This window comes from Talpa occidentalis, unplaced genomic scaffold, assembly GCF_014898055.3.
Source record: "Talpa occidentalis isolate TD23 unplaced genomic scaffold, MPIMG_talOcc4v2.1 talOcc4.17, whole genome shotgun sequence".
Classification (NCBI taxonomy): domain Eukaryota; kingdom Metazoa; phylum Chordata; class Mammalia; order Eulipotyphla; family Talpidae; genus Talpa; species Talpa occidentalis.
Window position 1 is genome coordinate 52697348 of NW_023601754.1, and position 20411 is coordinate 52717758.

General features: G+C 67.1%; 1 protein-coding gene across 1 annotated transcript in view; it reads left to right on the top strand.

The window, feature by feature from the left end:
- Nucleotides 1–16558: 16558 nt before the first annotated feature.
- The window catches only part of SHANK2 (SH3 and multiple ankyrin repeat domains 2), a 170773-nt gene continuing 166920 nt past the window's right edge, over nt 16559–20411 (top strand). The window contains exons 1-2 of the mRNA XM_054697436.1: nt 16559–16608; nt 17522–17740. Coding sequence (XP_054553411.1) covers nt 17534–17740 — 207 coding nt within the window. The 5' untranslated portion in view covers nt 16559–16608; nt 17522–17533. The remainder of the gene's footprint in view (nt 16609–17521; nt 17741–20411) is intronic.

Consider the following 20411-nt stretch of genomic DNA (forward strand, 5'->3'; position numbering starts at 1 on the left):
CATAAAAATGAGCTCAGCAGGTCATCATTTCAGGGCCCACTGGGCCAGGAACTGTCCACAGCAGGGGGCCCCCACTTCCAGCTCCCAGGCTAGAGGGGTGATCCTTGGGCCCCCAACCCAGTCTGGGGGAGGAGGAGGGTAGGGAAGACCAGACCCTTCCTTTGCTTCGATTTCCCTGGGACGGAGCTGGCCCTGGACAGGACGGTGTCCCCAGAGAGCACCCCTAGTTCCCGTTCCTGCTGCCGGCAACACTTGGACTCGTGGTCTCCCCAAGTCCAGGAGGTGCTGTTGATGGTGCCGTTTGCCCAGAGGGAGCCTGAACCTTGGGGGTGAAGCCCCTGGCCCTGGCCACCCCGCTGGTGCTTGGGGTGCTGGGGCGGCACCCCCACAGCCCGGTCGGCACCCCACGCCGCAGCCTCCTGGCGCGCACACGGCCGGGGAACGTGTCTGGGGGAGGCGGTTCTTCAGGTTGTCGCGGGGCCGCGCCCAGGGCTCAGCCGTCCCCACGCAGCCGCCGTGTTTTCTCCTTGAAACCAGATGCAAAAGAGGTTTTGCCACGAGGCAGCGAAGGCCCCAGCAGCCCGCGGTGTGGCGGGGTCAGCGGCGGGGGCCCGCGAGGCGCGTGCCAGGGACGGGCACCCAGAGGCCAGTGGCTGGTGCTGTCGCCCCAGGGGGCAGTGAGGTCGGTTTGGGGGCACTGGGGTGGGTCCAGCAGGAGCTTTCCCCTCCTCAAGGGGGTTCCGGTCTTGAAGGGTGGGGAAGGCATGTCCACGCCCAGTGTGGGCAGAGCTGAGAGCCTGCCCGGGGCAGGCGTGGGCGAGCCAGGTCCCCTGCGGGTGTGCCCCATGGGCCGGCCGAGGCACCCGCCGCTTCCCGGGGGCGCCAGCCAGAAAAGCCTGCCGGGCGGCTGGGAGTCTGCCCTAGAGAGCAGGCGGGGCCCCGACGGACAGGGCTCCCTCCTGCACCCCAAGACTGGCTGCTCTCGTCAGTGTGGGGGAGGGCAGGGCCGGGCCTAATGACCCTGCCCGGCTCGAAGCTCGTCCTTGGAGGGCCGCCGAGCCCCTCTCCCGGACCCGGGGCCCAGGGGGCTGGGCGAGGGGCGTGCGGGGTGAATGTCGAAACCGCGGACTCCCGGCGCCGGGGGAGGGGTGAGGGACTCCTGGGCCACCCCCAGAAATTCCGACGCGGCCGCCCCTGGTGGCCATTTCCTTTAAGAGCGCGTTTCACGTCTCAGCCCCGACCGTGTGGTGGACGCGCAGGGTTCCCGCGGCGTTTCCACGCACCCGCAGCATCGAAACAGCCAGCAGCGCTGAAGGGATGGAGCCCCAAACTCCTCTGTCGCCCCCCACATGCTGCCCTCACGGCTTAGCCAGACTTGCCGGGTGTCCCTGAGCCGGGCGGATCCCGTGCCTGGGCTCGGTGTGGACAGGGACGTGGCGCCCCACGCCGGGAAGTGCTGGCATTTCACGTCCTCCTCCAGCTTCACGCGCACCCCCGGGGGGCAAAGCAGGGCACCCGCCTTCCTCCGCAGCCTCAGGGAGCCCCGAGGACCTTCTGTCCCTGGCGTTGTCCCGCGGCTCCCGCAGGCGTCTTCCCTTCCTGAGCTGCCCACGTGCTGGGCCGCTGCTGCCCTGCCAGGAAGCTGGACGTAAATTCACGTCAGACACTTGCGGGACCGAGAGTCGTTCAGCATTTAAAATCCCCCTCGGGGCCGGGAAGGTGGTTCCCTCCGACGCTGTGAGCGTGTCACAGGGTTGTAGAAACGGAAATGGAAACGTGACTGGAAAGGCCTTGGTGGCAGCGGTGCCCTCGACGGCCCTGGGTGAGTCCCTGGCTGGGCGCGGCCCCTCGTGGCGCCGGTCCAGGCTGCCCAGTCCGGAGGGGCAGAGGCTGGGGGGCGGCCAGCAGTGCCCCTCGGGAGGGACACCACAGCGGGCGGGATGCTCCAGCCTTAGCCTGCAGGTCCTGTGGTGGTTCACACGGGGCCGTGGGGACGGGGTTGCCATCTGCTCCCTGAGGGCCGGGCCCTTCCGGCCAACGGGTCCCGAAATCCTCCCCCGGCTGCTCAGGAGAAACCGGAACAGCACCCGAGTCCTGGGTGGCGAGGGCAGTGATGGGGGACGGGTCTGCACAGCTGGCAGCTGTCCCGGGGCTCTGATGGGCCCGAGGGGGTGACCGGGGAGAGGTCACGTGTCCTCACCAAGCCGTAGTCAGTCGGGGAGCGGGTGGTGAGCCTTTGGCCTTCCTGAAAATGCAGCCTGTGCCCTGGGGAGGAGGGTGCCCACCAGGTGCAGGGCGCTCCCGTGGGCCCTGCTGCCCCCCCAGCGCAGGGCACAGCCACTGCTGTCCAGGGGTTCCCTGCCCCCATTCCCCTGTCCTCCCCCTGCCTCCTGGCTTGTGTGCTCCTGGCCCGGTGCCCCAGGCTAACCTGTCTGGTCAGGAGGGGCAGGCCCAGGACGGGAGGAAGAAGCGGCCCCCAGGGGTGTTCGGAGAGTGGGAGCCCATGGCTGGACACCAGCGGCCTGTTCCCGCCCTCGTGGTTCCAGGGGCTGCCGGGCGGGGCCTGGCGGCGCTGCGGGCTCGGGGATGCGGGGTCCTGGGTGGTGGCACGTGAGCTGCCCCCGGAGATTATGCAGGAATGCTTGCCAGAGCCGGCGCCCGCCCGGGCTGGGTGGGGGCAGAGGGCCGGGTACCCGGTGACTTTCCGGAACGCAGAGGCCAAACAAAGCAGGGGAGGCATTCCTGGGCCGGTCTCGGCGAGGCTGGCGGGGCTGTTAATCATTCCCAGGCGCCAGGCCACCCAGACCAGCGTCTTGGCTCCCGGGAGGGCCCCAGCTTCCTGCGCCCCGGAGCAGCTGCGGGCTGAGGTGCGGGTCGGGTCGGGGGCGTCGCGCGGGGCTGCGGGAGCAGCCGGGGCCCCGCGCGCTCTGACCTGGTAGGAGACTGGCTGCCTCTGCGCCCTGTTCTGTCTGTTGCGGCTGCTGTTTCTGAGGCTCCCTGGGCTGTGGGGCCTGGACGCCCGTTCAGACTGGACTTAGGAGGTGCAGTTTGGGGGCACCCATGGTCGGTCCCATGGCTCACAGGCCAAGGCCGGGGAGGCAGCCGAGCCAGCCTGGGGAGGGCCAGAACCCTCCTGGGGTGGGGGCTCTTAGGCACGTTTCTGCCTTTCTCGCAGAGGGGGGTGCTTCAGCCCAAAGTGTCTCTAAGCTCCAGGCTGCCGGGTGGGGGCTGAGGGGCTGGGCCGCCTGCCCCAGACTCAGTTCCGCCCCAGAGCAGGCTCTGGGGGCTCTGCCGGCCGGCAAGCTGGGACCTCGGTGTCCACCTGCCTCTGCTGATCCTCCCGAGGGGAGGTGGGTCCCTGCAGTCCTAAGGGGCCCAGGGCCGACCCCTCTGCCCTGTCCTTGGTGGGGCGTCTCCATGAGGGTCCAGTGAGACCCCGAGGGCGTGTCCGCCGGTCTGAACGTGCTTGTCCCGACAGACGCGCCTCCTCCCCACCCCACCCCTGGGTGCCGTCGCGCCCGCCTGCTGAAGGCTGGTGGCCGAGCCAGGGCCCTGCCCGGCGGCTGCCCAGGCCGGTGCCCTGAGGCCTCCCCAGGTCACTCTTCCGCCACCCCCAGAGAGGCGCTGGGCAGCTCGGGCGCTCGCCTGCGGGCCTCAGGACCCCTGGCTGCGCCTGCAGAGGCTCCAGGCCCTCCAGAGCCGCGTGAGTTGCACCCTGGGCTCTTCGCCTCTTGACACCAAAAAGGAGGCTTGAAGGTGTCAGTGAGGGCACCTGGACACGACGATGGTGAACTCACTACACGTTCACGCGAATAGGACACGTTTACGGAAAACAGCTGTTTTCCAAAATTAAGAAGGAAAGACCCTGACCCCGGGCGGCAGCCCCCCTCCAGCCACCCCGAGAACGCTGGGCTCCCGCGTCCTCTTCTGCGTCCAGCTGCGCTCGCGGTGCCACGGTGGGCGGCTCCGGAACGCGCGGGGCGGCGGGAGGGGCGCGGGCGCAGAGGCGGCGGGCGTGGCTGTGATGGCGGACGTCAGCCCCGAGGCTGCGGCCGGGCCCGGAGCTCACCTCGGGACGCCTGGAAGAGGCAGGACCCAGGACGCACCCTGACCCGGGAAGCCCCGCGGGGATGTGAGGCTTAGCTGGGGGTTCCGGACGGCAGGGGGGAGCCCCCCCCAGGGCAGTCCTTGCCGTTGGAGTCCAGGGGTAGGGTCTGGCTCAGGACGGCTGCCCCTGGCAGCACCAGGGGTGGGGGTCGCCTCCGTAGTAGAGGTGAGACGTGTGTCTGCCACCCTGGAGCGATGGCAGCTGGGTAGCCAGGCTCCTCGGCAGCGCTGGCCCTGAATCCAGGGGCCAGCAAGGTGTCCACTTGGGGAGGGCAGGGCTGAGGGCTGGGCGGGGGCGGCGGGGCGGGCAGAGCTCACGGGCACAAGACTCTCGGTGGCTCTTGAGCAGGAGTGGAGCGGGTGGCCTCGCCCTGCGGCCTCCAGATGGGTGACCAGGCACCGGCAGGGCTCTCTGCGGCTGGTCTGGCCTGCTGCGTCAGGCTGCTGGCCAGGGGGGTGAGGCACGTCCCCGAGCTGGAGGGGAGGGCACCGCCCCTAGCTGTCCTGTCCCCGGGGCTTCAGAACTTCGTAGACGGCGAGTGGGGGACGGCCTGGCCCAGGGTCCTCTTCGATGAGGCGCGCGCCGGCAGCTGAGGGGACACAGGAGCCCCAGTGAGACCTGAGGGGAAGCTGGGCACGGGTCAGTGGGGACACAGATGTCCTCTCAGCGAACATCTGGCCGAAGAGAACCCTGTACCCGGAACCCGGGGCGCAGCGGCTCAGGAGGTTTCTCCAGACCTGCAGGAGGGGTGGGGGTCGGGGTGGGGTGAGGGTCTGGTGCTTGACTCAGTGGCTGAGCTCCGGGGCAGGGACAGTGAAGCAGGACCCCTGCTGCCCACTGTCCCCGTCCAGCTCCCCTGGTGGACAAACGTTTGTTGAGTGAATAAATGTTGTGTGTTGGTGGAGGCGTCAGAAGCGGGTCACCACCCCAGGTATGCCGGAGCACCTCCCGCCGCGCAGCCTCACCCCTCAGTCGCCCAGGCCCCCGGCCTGGGAGCCTGCTCCGGTGAGCTCACGACACGGGGGCGGCCCCGGGCCCTGCTCCGTCCTTGTGGTCCCGGACGCCCTGTAACTGGGACCCTGACCACGCAGGGTTCAGGGCCTTCAAGCTTCTTCCAAACCCGGCTTCTCAGCTTGACTCCAGAGAGTGGGGTGCTGGGTTTCAGCCAAACACATCTGGAGCCTTCGGGGAAGCAGTGCCCTGGCTCCCAGCCTGGGGCAGTCTCCTGCTCCCCCACTGTGGGGCTGCAGAGGGGCTGGGGACGCTGGCCCTCGTGTGGGGGGCTATTGGCATTTCCCAGCCTGGGGGATCGATGCTGCTCCGGCAACCGGGCTGGGCAGGGCCACGGGGTGGGGGACTAGCTGGCTCGCCGTGGCCCCCCAGCCTGCGGAGGACCAGGGTCCCGTGCTTCGGGGCGGGGTGGGGGGCGGCCCTCTCTGAGTGGGACACACAATGTTGTGTTTTGTTTTCCTGGGGAGACAGAAAGCGCTGCTCGGAGACAGGTCTGCCTTTGCAGGTCGTTTATTTAGCGCGTGATGCAGAAGGTGCCACTTACCTCGGTGAGCCACCAGCCAGTGTAGACAGGCCCGCGCCCTTAACAGGCGGCTCGGAAACACCCCGCGCCAGGGCTAGGTGCCTGCTCTCGTCCCAGGCCGAGGGGGGGGTCTCGCCTGCTGGAGCCGGGCCGGGGGACACCCGCTCGGCCAGGGCCCCGCCTGCAGGCTGCGGGGTGCGGCCCGCCCGACCGTGAACTTCCCGCACGTGTGCGCACGAGAGATGGGGCTCGGCTTTTCTCTCCTGGGACAGTTCGGGGTGCCGTCGGCCTCGTCAGACGAGCCGGGAGTGTTCTGTTGTGCAGAATCGGTGTTAACTCACTCGGGACGCCCCCGGGCCCCGCTTGTCTCTGCGAGAGCTGGTTCCTCCCTCCCGCCGCGGGAGGTGGACCCTTCGGCTCTCGGGGACTCGCGCTGGCCGCGGGGTCGCAGGCGCCTGCCCTCGCGTCTGGATGCTCCGAGTCGCGACTGTTCTCAGCGTCCCTGCGTGGTCCTTGCTGCGTCCGTGCGCCTGGAAGAAATGCCTTTTCTTTTCTTTTATGACTTTGGTAATTTGAGGTTTTCCCCCCTTTTCTGAAGCTCAATCAGCCTAACCAGTGTTCCGTTCTATTAACCTTTTCACAGAACCAACATTTGGTTCATGGAAGATCGCTCGGCGTCTGGCCTGTTCTCCGGTGTCCGCCCTGACTGGGTCACTCCCGCCGTCCGCTGTGGCCTCGCAGCTTCCCAGGGGCAAGGGGGGTGGGGACAAGTCACGGACTCGCAGCCGTTCTGCTTCCAGCGTGTCCAGTGTCGATTTCACAGCCCTGCACGTCCCCCCGCGCCGCTTCCCCGGGGCTGCGGACGCCCCGGTGGCGTTTGCCTCCTTCATGGTTGTGTCTAATTCCCCTGCGGTTTTGTTCTCACGCTCGCTGGCCGCTGCGACGGGGCTGCTTCGTCCCCACACCTTGCTGCGCTTCCGCGACCGCGCGCTGCTCCTGACTTCACGCCGGGCAGCCGGGAAGCCCGCCCTGTGCGACCTCAGCCCCGCGCGCGTCGGGCAGCGTCTGCGGGAGTCGGCCTGCGGCTGCCCTGCCGGGGCTCTGCATCTGGCCAGAGCGCGTGTCTGTGGGTGTCTGCTGGCCGCCCCAGACCCTCGGGCGCTGCGGTCAGCCGGCCGGAGGGCCACCCTGCAGGGCCAGCGTGCTGTCCGGCAGCCGCCCCCGGGCGCCAGCTCAGGGCCGGGCCGCAGCGCCGGAGGGTGGGGCGGCGGGGGCTGGGAGTGGGGACTCGGAGGTGGGGCGCAGCGAGGGGAGCTGGTGTGAGTTTCCCCCCGCTAAACTTTATAAAAATTGTGCTTTAATATACCTAGAGTGAAATGACCGTTTTGGCCCATTTTAGGTGTACAGAGGAGTGACGTGGTGCGTCCACACCCCCCGTGCACACGTGGCCTGGGCCCCGGCCTGATGCCGAGGGAAGCAAAGTGCCGTGGAGACCTCGCGCGTGCGAGGCCAGTCACAGAGTTGGGGGGAGGGTCTGTGGGGGAGCCTGGGGGCCAGTCGAGGCGGGGCCTGGCCAGAGTACCGACGTCCAGCGGTGGGTGACCTGGTGTCACAGGAAGCAGCTCATGGGGTGCGGCCGCACAGGCACGGGGGGAGTCTGTGTGATGAACCCCCGTGTGCAGGGCCCTCCCAGAGGCCTCCCCTGGCCCCAGGACACACTGGCTCCGCCCAGGCTGCTGACAACCCCCTCTGCCCCCACCAGCGGAGGTCACATTCTCTGGGGACCCTGCCAGGTATCTCAGGGGACTGCACCCCGGCAGCCTGGGGTGGCGCGGACCCTGGTGGGGCGAGGAGGCTGCCTGGGCCGGGCAGTGATAGCACGGTCCTGGGCATGGTGGCCGGAATCGCCCTGCAGGAGAGGAAGCGCCGGAAGCTCTGGCCGGCTTAGTTGGCTCTAGAGGCTGCACTGACCCCCTGGCCTTGGGGCGGGGCCTCCAGCCTGGGGTCTGGGCGCACATGACACCTTGTGGGACCCTGGGCCGGGCCTTCCTCAGGCCCTGCATTCCCTGAAAGGCCTGGGTCCCTGCGCCGGCGGTGCTGGGCCACGTGACTGCCGCCTGGCCTCTGGAGCCTCCCACCCGCATCCTGAAAATGGACGGTGACGTCACCCTCGGCTGTGACATCAGGCAGGACAGTTTACTCGAAGTTGGGCTGTCATACGCTGCTGCTCCGAGAGCTGCGCCCCATTACTGGCAGCGCCCGGCCTGTGGCCCCGTCCATGCTGCCAGGGCAGGGCTCTGTGAGCGCCTGTCTGGGTCCTGCCGCCCCTTGGCCCCGCCCCGCTCTCTCTGGCGAGCCCTGTTGGGCCATGGGCGTGAGCCGCTCCCGGGGCTGAGCGTGATGGCCGTCCAGGGGCCTCCCAGTACCCCATCCCCAGCAGGGCACGTGGCAGCCCTGGGGATCCCCCGGAGCTCACCCCGTGCACAGGGAGCGGGGTGGAGGGGCAAGAGCAGACCACAGGGAGGGCCCCGCGCCCACCCCAGGGGCTCTAGACGGCCAGCTGGGAGGCGGTGGGCACTGGTCCAGTGGACCTGCTGGGCCCTTGAGCGGGTGTCCCTGGCGTGGTTGTGCTGTTGAAATTTTATCTCGCGTCTCCTATTGAGGGGAGGAGGGGAGGGCCTGCCGTGCCCCCGAGGGCCAGCACTGGGGGGGGGGGCTCATTGGGCAAGCCGGGGTGAAGGCCCTGTCCCGGCTGAGGCATCCCTGAGCCTGGGGCCTCGCTTGGGGGAGAGGTGTGGGGGGGTCTGTGCGTCCCCAGTCTCCGCTCTGGAGGGCAGAGACGGCAGCGCCCACTGCACGAGGACTGTCAGGCGACGGTCCTGTCAGTGGCCTGTTCCAGGCCCGGGCGGCACAGCCTTTGGACTGCCCAGCGCAGTCTCTCCCCAGCTCCACGGGTGCAGCACGGGCGTGGCCAGGGGCCAAACACGGGTGTGCATGCACGTGTGTGCGCCGATAAAACGTCATAAAAACAAGCGCGGCCTGGGTCGGGGCCCTGAGTGACGCTGCTCTCGTAGACTTGACAGCGAGCGAGCGCTGCCCCTGCTCGCGTGTCCAGGGAGGCACAGACGGTGGCAGCCGCCAGGGCATCGCCTGAGAGAACACCCGGCCGGTATGCTCTGCCCCGGTGGGTGCAGTCCCTCCCCACCGCTCCGTTACCCTGCCCTTGGGTGGCGGGATGGACACACCAGCTTGGGTTTCGTGCCTTTGCTGGTCACGGCGCCCTGTGGCTTGCCCGCAGGTGTCATTAATATTTTAACTTTGTTTCTCAGTGACTGGACAGGTGGCTGTCACTAGGCCACGTCTGCCTGTGCCGTGGCCCTCTCTGGGAGCTGGACAGAGGGGTCGCAGCGCCGCGCAGAAGCCGAGGCCAGCCACGGCCACCTTCCGCTCCGCCCTGCTCTGGAGGAGCGATTTCCCGTGGCGGGAGTGGGTAAGGCAGGGGGTAGGGCCCTGGCTCCCCACCTGTGCTGCCCACGCCCTCCAGACCTGGGGGAGCCGGCCACCCAGGTGGGGTCATGTTCCCCTGGCCTGAGGTCACCGCGGTGTGGACAGCTTGCCCACAAGGCCATGTCCACATCTCGGCCATTCCTGTGGCTGCTGTGACAGCTGTGGGAGGCAGCTTCCTCCCCCCTCGGCCCCGGGGGCTGCCCTCGCGCCCGTCGCCATGTTTCCTCACCCCCTGGGGTGCGTTCTGAGCTGTCGTGGGTGTTTAGAAATAATTAGAACTATTTTTTATCATTGAGGTGAATTTCCCATGATGTGAAGTTAACCCACACCTACGTGGCGCCGGCCCCCTGGCGCCCCCTCCAGTCCTATCCCGTGGATCTGCTGGTTCCGGATGGTTCCTGGGAGCATATCAGGGCCTGTTTGCTCCTGTCACTGAGCAGCGCGTCTCCAGACATTGTCCGTGCTGGGTTGGAGAAGAACCAGTGTGGCTTTCCTTTTCATGGCTGACTAATATTCCCGCAGGGCTGGAGCCTGCCTGTTCACCCCTTTGCTGTCCGTGGGTCTTTGGTGGTTCCTGTGCCGACCGTTGTGGACGGTGCCCCTGTGACCTTCCTGTTTTCTGCCTGAAGGCAGGCGTTCACTCTGGGGAGGGCCAGGTTCTCTGCTTGGGGATGGACCCGCAGAAGGGAAGGACGGGGCTACTCTGTGGGTTTTCTGGATGAGAGCAGCCTCGAACATCCCGTTTTTGAGGGGCCCCTGGAGGGTGGCTGAGCACCCCCCCAGCACTCATATAACCTCCATGACTCCAGGGGTCCAGCTCAGTCGTCTCATGGACAAGGTTTGCTGGACACAGACCTCCGTGGGCAGCAGAGCAAGGCTCCTATCGGAGCCATGCTCTCCCCTCGTCACCCCCCAGGACGTTCCCGAGGTGGGCAGGCTGAATCGGTCAGGTAAGCAGCCGGGGTCAGCTCCCTGGTCCCACGCTGCCCCCTGACTCCGGCCCAGGATGCTGGGGCTGCTCTGTGCCCGGGGCACCCTCCTGGGGGTCACTGAGCTGTTCTGGACAGTGACGCTTTCACCCTGGGGAACAGTGTGCGCTTCTAAAAATATCGCTGGTGGCCGCAGGCTGACGTGCTGCCACGGTCCAGAGGTTCTGCTGTCCTCTGCCGGGGGCGCTCTGGCTGGGAGCTCGTCCCCCCCGCGCAAGGCACTGCTTTCCCTCTTCCAGCGGTTTATTGAGCCGCAGTTTCATGAGCCTCACCGGTCGTCCACGTGAAGTGTGCAAGGGGCGTCTCCTCAGCTGCTGGATGGTGCGGCCACCTGCACAGTCAAACCAGCCGCACCCCACTGGGCAGTTGCCCCCCATCCCTGTCCCTCTCTCCCTGGCCCCACCAACCCGGACCTGCCCTGACAGTGGACTTGCCGCTTCCGACTGTTTCACGGCTCGTGGCCGTCCTCGGTGAGGTCGTCGGCTCTGGCTTTGTTTCCAGCTTCATCCTGCTGTAGCAGGTGTCAGGGAGCCTTCCTTTTCGGGGCTGTGTAGTATTCCCTAGCTGGACAGACCGAGTTCTGTGTATTCATTTCCCAGTTGATGGGCCTCTGGGGCACTGCCACTTGGTGGCTGTGTGACTATGCACAGGCGTTCCTTTCTCTCGCCACCAGTTTCGGGCACACGCCGGGGCATGGACTATGTGTCCAACCCCACGGAAGCCCGGGCTTGGCCTCTTCTTCTTCCCCTTGCTTTCCACCATGTAGCTTTAAAAATAATAATCCTGTTTTAAAAAATACTTGTAGGAAATAATGGCCCCCACCCGTGAGACTGTCTTTCTGTCTGCAGTGCCCTCGAAGCACTGCAAGCCCGGTGCCCTCAAAGCAGTCTGCCCAGCAGCAATCTCTTGCAGACTGTGCCGCCTTCTCCAGCCAGCAGAGTGGCAACTGCAGACACGCCCATCGACATGGGGTCCCACTGCCCTTGTCTCGCCCCGAGCCCCGGCCATTGTGCCTCTGCTCTCATTGGTCATTTCCATAACAAGGCGGACATGGACTCCTCAGGGAGTGACACTGGGTCTGGCTTCCCCTCCTGGCAGTGCTGGTGAGATGGTCCGTGGCCCTGGCCCCTCTGGCCCCGCAGCCCCACCCCTGGGGTGTCTGGGGGGCTGTGACTTAGGAGGCTGGGATCTGTGTCTGCGCGGTTGCAGCTCTGGTGTCGATGCCTGTGAGTGCGGGCCTGGCCCTTGGGGGCTGCCTGGTCATGTCTGTACGCCTGCCGCCATCTTCCACCCCCGCCGTGATGCAGGCTGGCCGGTCTCCACCTTCCCAGTGTTGATGCTCTTTGTCTCAGCCGTTCGGTAGGAGTGAAGTGCTCCCTCTCGGGGGTTTGCGTGTGTATTTCCTGAATGGCGAGTGAGTGGAGCACCTGCCCAGGTGTGGAGCGGCTGCCTAGGTGTGGAGCGGCAGCCCAGGTGTGGAGCGGCTGTCCAGGTGTGGAGCGGCTGTCCAGGTGTGGAGCGGCTACTCAGGTGTGGAGCGGCTATCCAGGTGTGGAGCTCCTGCCCAGATGCGGAGCTCCTGCCCAGATGTGGAGCGCCTGCCCAGGTGTGGAGCTCCTGCCCAGGTGTGGAGCGGCTGCCCAGGTGTGGAGTGGCTGCCCAGGTGTGGAGCTCCTGCCCCGGTGTGGAGTGGCTGCCCAGGTGTGGTGCTCCTGCCCAGGTGTGGAGCTCCTGCCCAGGTGTGGAGCTCCTGCCCAGGTGTGGAGCGCCTGCCCAGGTGTGGAGCGGCTGCCCAGGTGCGGAGTGGCTGCCCAGGTGCGGAGTGCCTGGCTGTGAAATGTCTCTGCTCAGGGCTAAACGGCATCACTGGGTGTTCCTGCTGAGCTTGGGTCCTGGATGTGCTGGACACTCGTCCTTCATCAGACAGAAACTTTGCAAACATTTTCTCTCTAGCCGTGGTTTGTGCTTTCATCCTCTTAACGGGCTCTTGCGCAGAACAAAAGATTTAAATTTTGCCGAGACCCCACACCCCGGCATTTCCGTTAATGCACTGTGCTTGGGACACCAGGTGCGGCAGCTCCTCCCAGCCCTGCTCCTCAGGTGTCTCTTTCGAGGTGTCCCTTTCTCGGAAGTTAGAGTTTTTGAGTTTCTGTTCGGCCACGAGACTCCTGCCGCTGCCCGAGCACCATTGCTCAGAGGCCGCTGCCCGCCCTGGGAGGTGACGGTCTGCTCTGAGCCCCGCTGGCCGCCACGCCTGTCCCTCCACCGAGCCCTGCCTGGTCGCGTGGCCGTGTGGCGTCTCGGGGCCGTGTAGACAGGCCGTCTTACTCAGTTCTTTCTCAAAATGACTTCCGTTCTTCCGGCGCCCTGCCTTCCCGTAGAAAGTCTGGAATGATCCCATCTGCAGGGGCTTCTGCGGCAGAGAGCCGGGCCCACAGCTCCGCCTGGACACTGTCCCGAGAGGGAGGGGGGACGCACGGGTGTTGGGCTCGGCCTTCCTGGTACAGCGAGTGCAGCGGGAACCCCCTCAGCCAGGGGAATCAGGAGGCGGGAGCTGTGCTGTCAGGGAGCCCTCGGGACGGGCTTGTTCACCACGCTGTGGAAAGCACCCGGCCGGGGCGGGACTCGGCGCCACGGATGGGGCCAGGTGGGTGGCGAGCAGGCCGGGAGCTGGAAGCAGGAGCGAGCTCCAGGGGTCCTGTCCCCTCTCCCTCAGTCATAAACACGTGCAGGACGGGCCAGCGGCGGCGGGGAGCCCATCCTGCCTCGCCCGGACGGCGGGGGAGAAGCAGCAGACGGGGGATGCGTGAATGGAGCGCTGGGACAACGGTGCCCGGGAGGTCTGTGTGTGCACCTGGGTGTGTGTGTCTGTGTGTCTGTGTCTGTCTGTGTGCGTGTCTGTGCATCTGTGTCTCTATCTGTGCATGTGTGTGTGGTACTCGTGTCTGTGGGGCACGCAGAACACGCCTACAGTCACGCGTCTTGATCGCTGAGCCTCCCAGCAGCCTGGGAGAAAAGGGGCGCGGGGGCTGGCAGGGCTCTCGTCTGATGTTTGCTCACCTGGAGAGCAGGTTTTTCTTGGCAATCTAGGAGGAATTTTCTCATGTGACTTGTTATTTTCAGTTGCGGTTTTGAAAAAAACACACAATATAGTTTCCAAATAGCATTTGACCTTAGTGGCCGCTGAGGACGCAGCAGCAGCTGGGAGGGGGGCCCCGGCTGGGGTGGTTCCCGCGTTTGGAGTGATTTAGACAGAGGACTCACCTGTAGGCGGAGGTAACTTGGAGCAAGGGCGAAACTTTCCTCAAAAGAGAAATGTGAGGCGCGGGGCAGGGCGAGGGGCCGACCGGCCGGGCCGAGAGCGACTCCGCTCACACGAGAGTCCCAGCCCATCTGCAGGAGCCGCTGGGGCTGCGGGCGGGCGGGGCGGCAGGTGGGGGCCCAGGGGCCGGGCTTCCTCGAGAGGAGGAAGTGTTTGGAGTTGCGGGAGGTGAGGGCGCCCACCTTCCTGAGTCCAGGCAGCAGGAAGAGCCCGAGGCAGGTGGCGTCCCGGCCGGACGGGCGCAGAGCCAGGACGCAGCAGCCGCACGGCCCCCCAGTCCTCCTGTGCGGCCACCCTGCGGCTGGGCCGTGTCTGAACCAGACACAGGTGGCCCCTGGCGGAGGACCTCGGGCCCGGGGTCGTCGGGTTAATGTCTGACTTCTCGCTCCACGCCCGGACGCCTGGCTTCCCTGCAGCTCGTGCATGCGCCCCGGCTGGGGCTGCTCCGCTCAGGTGCGGCCTCACCTGCAAACCTGTTCCTTCCGGCAGGTTCCAGGTCCCCGGTCCCACCAGCCGCGGGCGCCCCGAAGAAGGGGCGTTGGGTCACGATGGGTATCTTTTCAAACGCAGATCTCGTAAATTCTCACGAGGTGTTCTGCCTCGGTGCTCGAGGAACAGGGCGGGGGCTTGAGCTGGGACGGGCACGTCTGGGCTGCCGTCCCGGGTGGGAGGCAGCGGGCCGCTGGCTTCTCGGCTGCGTTTGTCCGGCGCTCCTCACACATTTACGTGACTCCCAGGTCGGCTGGGAAGACGCTTGCAGCTCAGGGGAGAGGACAGGGCGGCCGCCCGCGCACGGTGGGGGTGCCTCTGCTGGCCCCCGATCTGCGCCCTGGCCTGCAGCGTGGCGTCCACCCATATGGGTCCACGTGGGTTCTCGCCCAGCGGGCTTCACACCCTGAAGCAGATGTCCAGCGCCGGGCAGTGGAAGTCCCCCGAGGCTGAGCTGGTGCGGGGCGTGGGGGTGGCAGCTGCTGGGCGGGGGCTGACTTCCAGAGACTCTCCCGGAGGCTTGAGCCTGGCCGGGCGGGGCCCAGGGCTCTGAGGCCCTGCAGCTGAGGGCACCGTCCACCAGGCAGGGTGGCGTGAGGGGGACGGGGCTTCCCAAGACCCCGCGGCGCGGGGCTGCCCCTGGCCTGCCGTCTTCATTTCAGGCACCAGCCCTGGGACCTCACTGGAGCTCGCCCCTGTCCCCGCCCCAGATTTGGCTGCACTGGAGGGTTGGGCTTTAGCGTATGAAATTGGGGTCACATGAGGCCCCCTCCCTAGAGCCCGCGTTTGCGGGTTGTCCCTTCCTGAACTGGATGCAGGTTCCTGGCCCCTATGAAGCCCAGGGCTGCCCGAGGGCCAGCACAGGCAAACCTGCCCCCTTTCCTTTCCCAGGGTAGTCAGAGGAGCCGCGGCCAGCCCGGCCCCAGCCTCGCAGGCTCTCCCCACTGGCCGTGACCGTGGCCTTGAGAGGAGGGCGTGTCCCTTGGCCCCCGTCTCGCCCAGCTCAGCCCTCCGTCTCCGAGCGGGGCTCGTCTGCCCGGCACGGGCCGGGCTGTCCCGGGAGGTGTTGTGTGGACCCCTTAGCAGCCAGGCATGGAGTCTTGGCTGCTTCCTCGAAGCAGGCGCCGGGGGCAGAGGTTTCCAGGACGGGGTCCCACAGCTCCGTGCCGAGGCTGGTGCTCCCAGAGGAGGAGCCGGTCTGCGTGCTCTCTTTGCCCTGCGGTCCTCTCTGGGGCCTCCCCGGCCCTCCAAGGCCCAGGCCGCTTGGTCCTTGCCGGGCTCACTTCTGTTTAAGCCCCGGACGAACGCGTGGGCCCTTCGTGCGAGCGCGTCCCGGCACCCGGAGCCGGTCTGACGACTGCGCGGAGGCAGATGGGGCGGGCCCTCTGCTGCCTGGCCTCCCCCGGCGGTGGTGGTCACGCTCCCGGTGCCTGCCTCCCACGGTCTCCCTGGCACCTTGCCCGGGCCCCTCTTGAGGTCAAGACCAGTTCTCAGGCTTCAGGCCTCGTGCTCCCGGACCGTCGCGGCTGAGGGGGCCCCCCGTCCCCGTGTGTCCTGCGCGGGGCCTCTGTGCTGACGGCCACGCAGGTGGCAAGGACAGTGTCGTGTGGGGGCACCCGGGGCCTGAGGGTGGGCCAGGCACCCTCCTCGCCGTCTGGGCTCCCTCCGGGGTGTGGAGCTGTGCTGGGTTTCCTGGCATGACCCCCCACGCCACCTTCTGCTGGAGGGATGCTTGGGCTGTGCCCCCGGTTCAGACCTGCGTGTCCACGGCCACCCTCATGGGTCCAGGGCTGTCGGATGTGGCCTGCGAAGTCATCGCAAACACCCTGAGTTCAGTGTGGACCCCTTCCAAGCTCCAGCCTGAGCTCGGCCCTTCCACAAAGCCCCCGGCTGCTGTGGGCATCAGCCTGGGCACTGCACTGGCTCAGCACTGCTCGGCCTCACCCAGGCCCACACGCTCCCCAAGTCTTGGGTCTGCTCCTCTGGGGGCCTGCTCCTCCGGGGGCTCCTCTTGGGCCTGCTCCTCTGGGGGCTCCTCTTGGGCCTGCTCCTCTGGGGGTTCTGGACGCAGCATGCTGGGTCCCGGACGTTGGGGGGGCAGCAGTGAATAAGCAGAAGCCCAGAGGGCATGGAAACCAGGCGGCGAGAGGGATGGAGGGACAGGCTGCGGGCGCCAGGTGGGCTCCAGGAGGACCTGAAACTGTGGACCTGAAACCATAGGCTGCGGGCGTCACTGGGGAAGCGGGTGGGTGCCCCAGGAGGCTTCCCGCATGTGCTGGGAGCGAGCGGGCGCTGGTGGGGGGGCGGGTGCTGGGTGGTCTGAGACGCGAGGGAGGCCCGGCAGGGGCGGGCCTGGGCTGGGCCGGGCTCTGTGGGCCCCGCTGGCTGCTGGGTTGGCCTCGTCCTGCGCTCACTCTCTGTTTGCTCCGGGTCTCCCTGGGGGTCATCTGCGTGCCTCCGGCGCCTTCATCCACCAGGAGACCCCAGGGTCTCTGCGGGGCCCTCCCCCCAGCTCCCCTAGGAGGGCGGCCTGTGGCTCATGAGGGTGTGGGGCCCTCTTCAGCCTCCGCCTCATTGCATCACAAACGCCCCCCCAGGACAGCCCTGCTGCCTGGAGTGACCCCGCCTCTGCTCCTGCCCGGCCTTGACATTTCCAGAGGTGGGTTTTTTTTTGTTTGTTTTTTTTTTTGGGGGACCCTCTCCGGTGGCCGGGGATCGAACTGGTGCTGCAGAGGCTGCAGGTAGCCTCGCACCCCAGCGCTCAACAGCTGCGCCACCAGGGGAGGAGTTTTTGTAGAAGCCTGTGGCCCGTGGTGGCCCGTGGTGGCCCGTGCTCCTCGGCTCCCGCACCCCGGTTCACACCAGCTTCTCCCCTGGCCTTTCTGGACCTGCCCTCGCAGAGGGGCCCAGCGGGGCGATGCCCACTGCAGAGTCCTGGCTGTGTCCTTCTCCCGGCTCTTAGGAGCCGAGGTCCGAGGCCACCGTCGGCACCTGACCCGCCCTTCACCGGGGAGCTTTCACGGCCCTTGATGCAGACTTCACGCCAGCTGCCCCGGACTCCTGGGGACCCCGAGTCCCCGGCCTCAGGCGGCTCTGACTCAGGGCCCTGCTGCCCCCCGCCGGGGCCATCTCTTTCTGAGCCTGGCCCAGCCCTTCTGCTCTCACACGTTCCCCGTCGCGGCTGTGTGCAGGGAGGGCGGTTCTGCGCTCGGGCAGCTCTGGACAGGAGCCGGCACTGCTTCTCCCGGGGAGCCAGAGGCAGCCTGTCCTCAGCCCGCACAGTTCAGCTGCCCCGTCCTCGCGGGGCCATGGCCAGCGTGAGCGGTCACCCCGTCCTGGTCGCAGCACTGCCCTGCTGGGCCTGGCTTGGCCGGGGGAGGGGCTGAGCTGTCCATCCTCGGTGTCTCTGCGGCCGCAGGAGGGCTGAGGCCACCACTCCTGCTGAGGGTGCCAGCCTGAACCTGAGCACCAGCTCGGCTCCCCGCACCCTTGCCTCCCGGCACCCCCACCCTCCCTGCGCCCGCTTCCTCTCCTGCACCTGACGGCTCCCTGCTGTTGCTCTGCCCTCCCAGGCATAGGCAGCCATGCCGCGCAGCCCCACGTCCAGCGAGGAGGAGATGGCCCAGAGCTTCTCCGACTACTCCGGGGGCTCTGAGTCGGACAGCTCCAAGGAGGAGACCATCTACGACACCATCCGGGCCACCTCACACAAGCCGGGCGGCGCCAGGGCGGAGGAGGCCCAGGGCAACACACTGGTGATCCGCATTCTCATCCAGGACCTGCAGCAGACGGTGAGCCACCCCGCCCCGCTGCGCTGGGAGCCGAGGCACCCCAGGGCGCCAGCCAGCTCCAAACCCTCCTATGCCCCTCCTCCACCCGCACATCCCCCCGCCAGGCCAGCTGCACCCCTGCCTGCTGCCCTCATGCCACTGTGCTGCTAAGCCTCCAGCCACTGAGTGCCTACTATGTGCCAGGCCCTACTGTGTGCCAGGCCCTTCTACCTGCCAGGCGGCGAGTGCACAGTGAGATTTGAGCCAGTGGGCTCCAGCCAGGGGGGCTCTGCCGCCCCCACCCTGTGCTCTGCGTGATTTTCACCCCAGGCCCCACACTCAGCCTCAGTTCCTGCATGGGTCAGACCGGGCCCGGCTGAGTTGCCCCCACTCTGCCTGCCATTATCTCTTCTCAATTCATTGCTTTGAAGAGGACCTCTCAGCCCACTGCAGACCCTCTGCGGGCTGTGGGCTGCCTGAAAGTGTGGCCCTCGAAAGGAAAAAGCCAGCTGACCCACGGGGACAGTCACGGGCACCTCTCACCCCAGCGGGGCCCGGGGACCAGCACCTCTCAGTTCACTGTCACTGGGACAAGACTGGGGGCCGGGAACTGGCCCTTGACAGGTCACCAGGACACACCCTCTGCCCTTGTCTCCCCATGGCAAACAGGGCTGCTGAGACGCTTGTGCCCTTTGGAAAATGCTGTTCTGATCGGGAAACCGAATCCACAGCCTAAACATGTCGTAGATGGCCTGACCCCTGGATTGTCGTGTCCTCAGCCCGGGGTCCCCGCACGCCCCCAGCGTGGCCGGTGGGGCTGTGTCCACGGCAGAAAGCCTGGAGCCTCTGGCCAGCGGCCTCCGGGGGTTGACCCAGTTTCGGCGGGTTGCCCTGGGTGACGGCTCTTTGTGAGAAGCGTGAGCGGCTGCTGGGGCCTCGCCGCCCGACGCTCCTGCCCCATGTGCGGGTCCTTTGTGGCAGCCGCAGGGACGCGCAGGACATGCCCTCTGCGGCACACTGAACCGTGAAGGGTGCGCTAGGAACCCGCGTCTGTCTCCAGATCCCCTTGTTCTGCCCAGTGCTGCTCAGGGCGTCCTTGGAGCCGGGCGCTGAGTCTCATGTCTGTGTCCAGCTCTCGGCCGGGGCATGAGGTACAGGGACCCCTGGCCCCAGGCCGGGTGCTGAGAACGAACCCCCCCTCAGCCCGTCCTCCCGCCCCTCCTGGGCGTGGGGTGGACCAGGACATGCTGCACCCAGCCTGCGAGGCTGCCACCCCCTCCCCAGCCCCCGACAGCCCCGTGCGTGCCCCAGCCACCCGCCGTCCACCATCCGCTCAAGCTCTGTCTAGACACCAGGACATGTGGAGCCACCCCGTCCTCTGCATTTTCGGGGTGCCGGGCTGGGGACGCGAGCCGTGCTTCTCCCTGGAATTCCCCCTCTGGCTGGTTTTGAGTCAGAGCAGCCCTGTCCACCTCCGCCCTGGCAGGTGGCCACCCTGCCCCAGTGGGTGCCTGGCCCAGCCAGGCTCTACATCCGTGTGGGTCCCGGGGGTTAGTCTCCCAGTTCAACTCACCAGTACCTGGTGGCAGGAGCTGTGGGGGCGGCCAAGGGGCTCGGGCGTCCCATGGAAGCTGGCACCTCCTGGGCTCTAGGCAGCATGTCCGCGTGGTTGGGTCCAGAGTCCAGCAGGAATGGGTGTGCCTGGGGCACTGCCCTGGTCACAGGGACAGAGCTGGCCTTGCCTAGCAATCCCAGGCACCCTCACTCCGCCAGGGGTGGGGCAGGAGAAGCAGCGGAAGGTCCCTAAGGTGTCACTGGAAGGCACCTGGGAACTCAGCCTGTGACCCTGGAGAGGGACGCAGGGCTGGGTCAGGTCCCCGTGGGGACAGGCTGCCTGTTGAACAAAACTCTTGAGAGCCCAGAGTTTCCACCTGGCCCAGGGACCCAGGACTGGGAGGGGGCCCCGGGCTCCTGCCTCCCTGACAGCTGCTCCCCGTGGACATCAGGCCTTGCTGGTTTCCAAAGGCAGTTTATGGAGCACACTGGGCGCCTCTGCTGCACCTGCGCACAGTAGGACAGGACTTGAACTCACCCAAACCAGCAGCTGTGGTCAGTGGCCCTTGCTTTCCCTGGACCTTGGTGGGGTCCAGGGGCCTGGGAGCCCACATGGGGGACATTCCCATTCTCGGGGTGCTGCGATGTTCAGGCAGAGTGTTCCTGGTTGGTTGTGGGCGCCATTGACTCACTAAAAAATATTAGCTCTGGGGGCAGCTGATATAAGTTTTGAATCAAACGGTTTTTCGTAACTGTCGCCCTCGGTGGAGGCTGGAGTGGAGGCCGCGGGGGGAGGCTGGAGTAGAGGCCGCGGGGTGGGGGGCGGCGAGGCGTGGGGAGGAGGCATCACAGACCAGAAGCTGGAGGCGTGGTGAGCAGAGCTGCTGGAAAGCTGCCGGCGTGGGGGAGCTGGGGCCGGTGCAAGGCTCCCGCCCTCTCCGGTGGACCCAGTCAGCCCCAGGACAGGAACGACCTCCGGTGCCAGCCGCAGCACCTCCTTGGTCCCCCAAAGAAGGTGCCTCCCCGGGGGACGCCGTGTCAGGGCATCTCCCTGGCCAGGGGCAGCCCCTCCCGCCCGGGCTGCTGGGGCTCCCTCTGCCGCCTCCCCCCTTTGCCAGGCTGCCTCCCCCACCTGCCC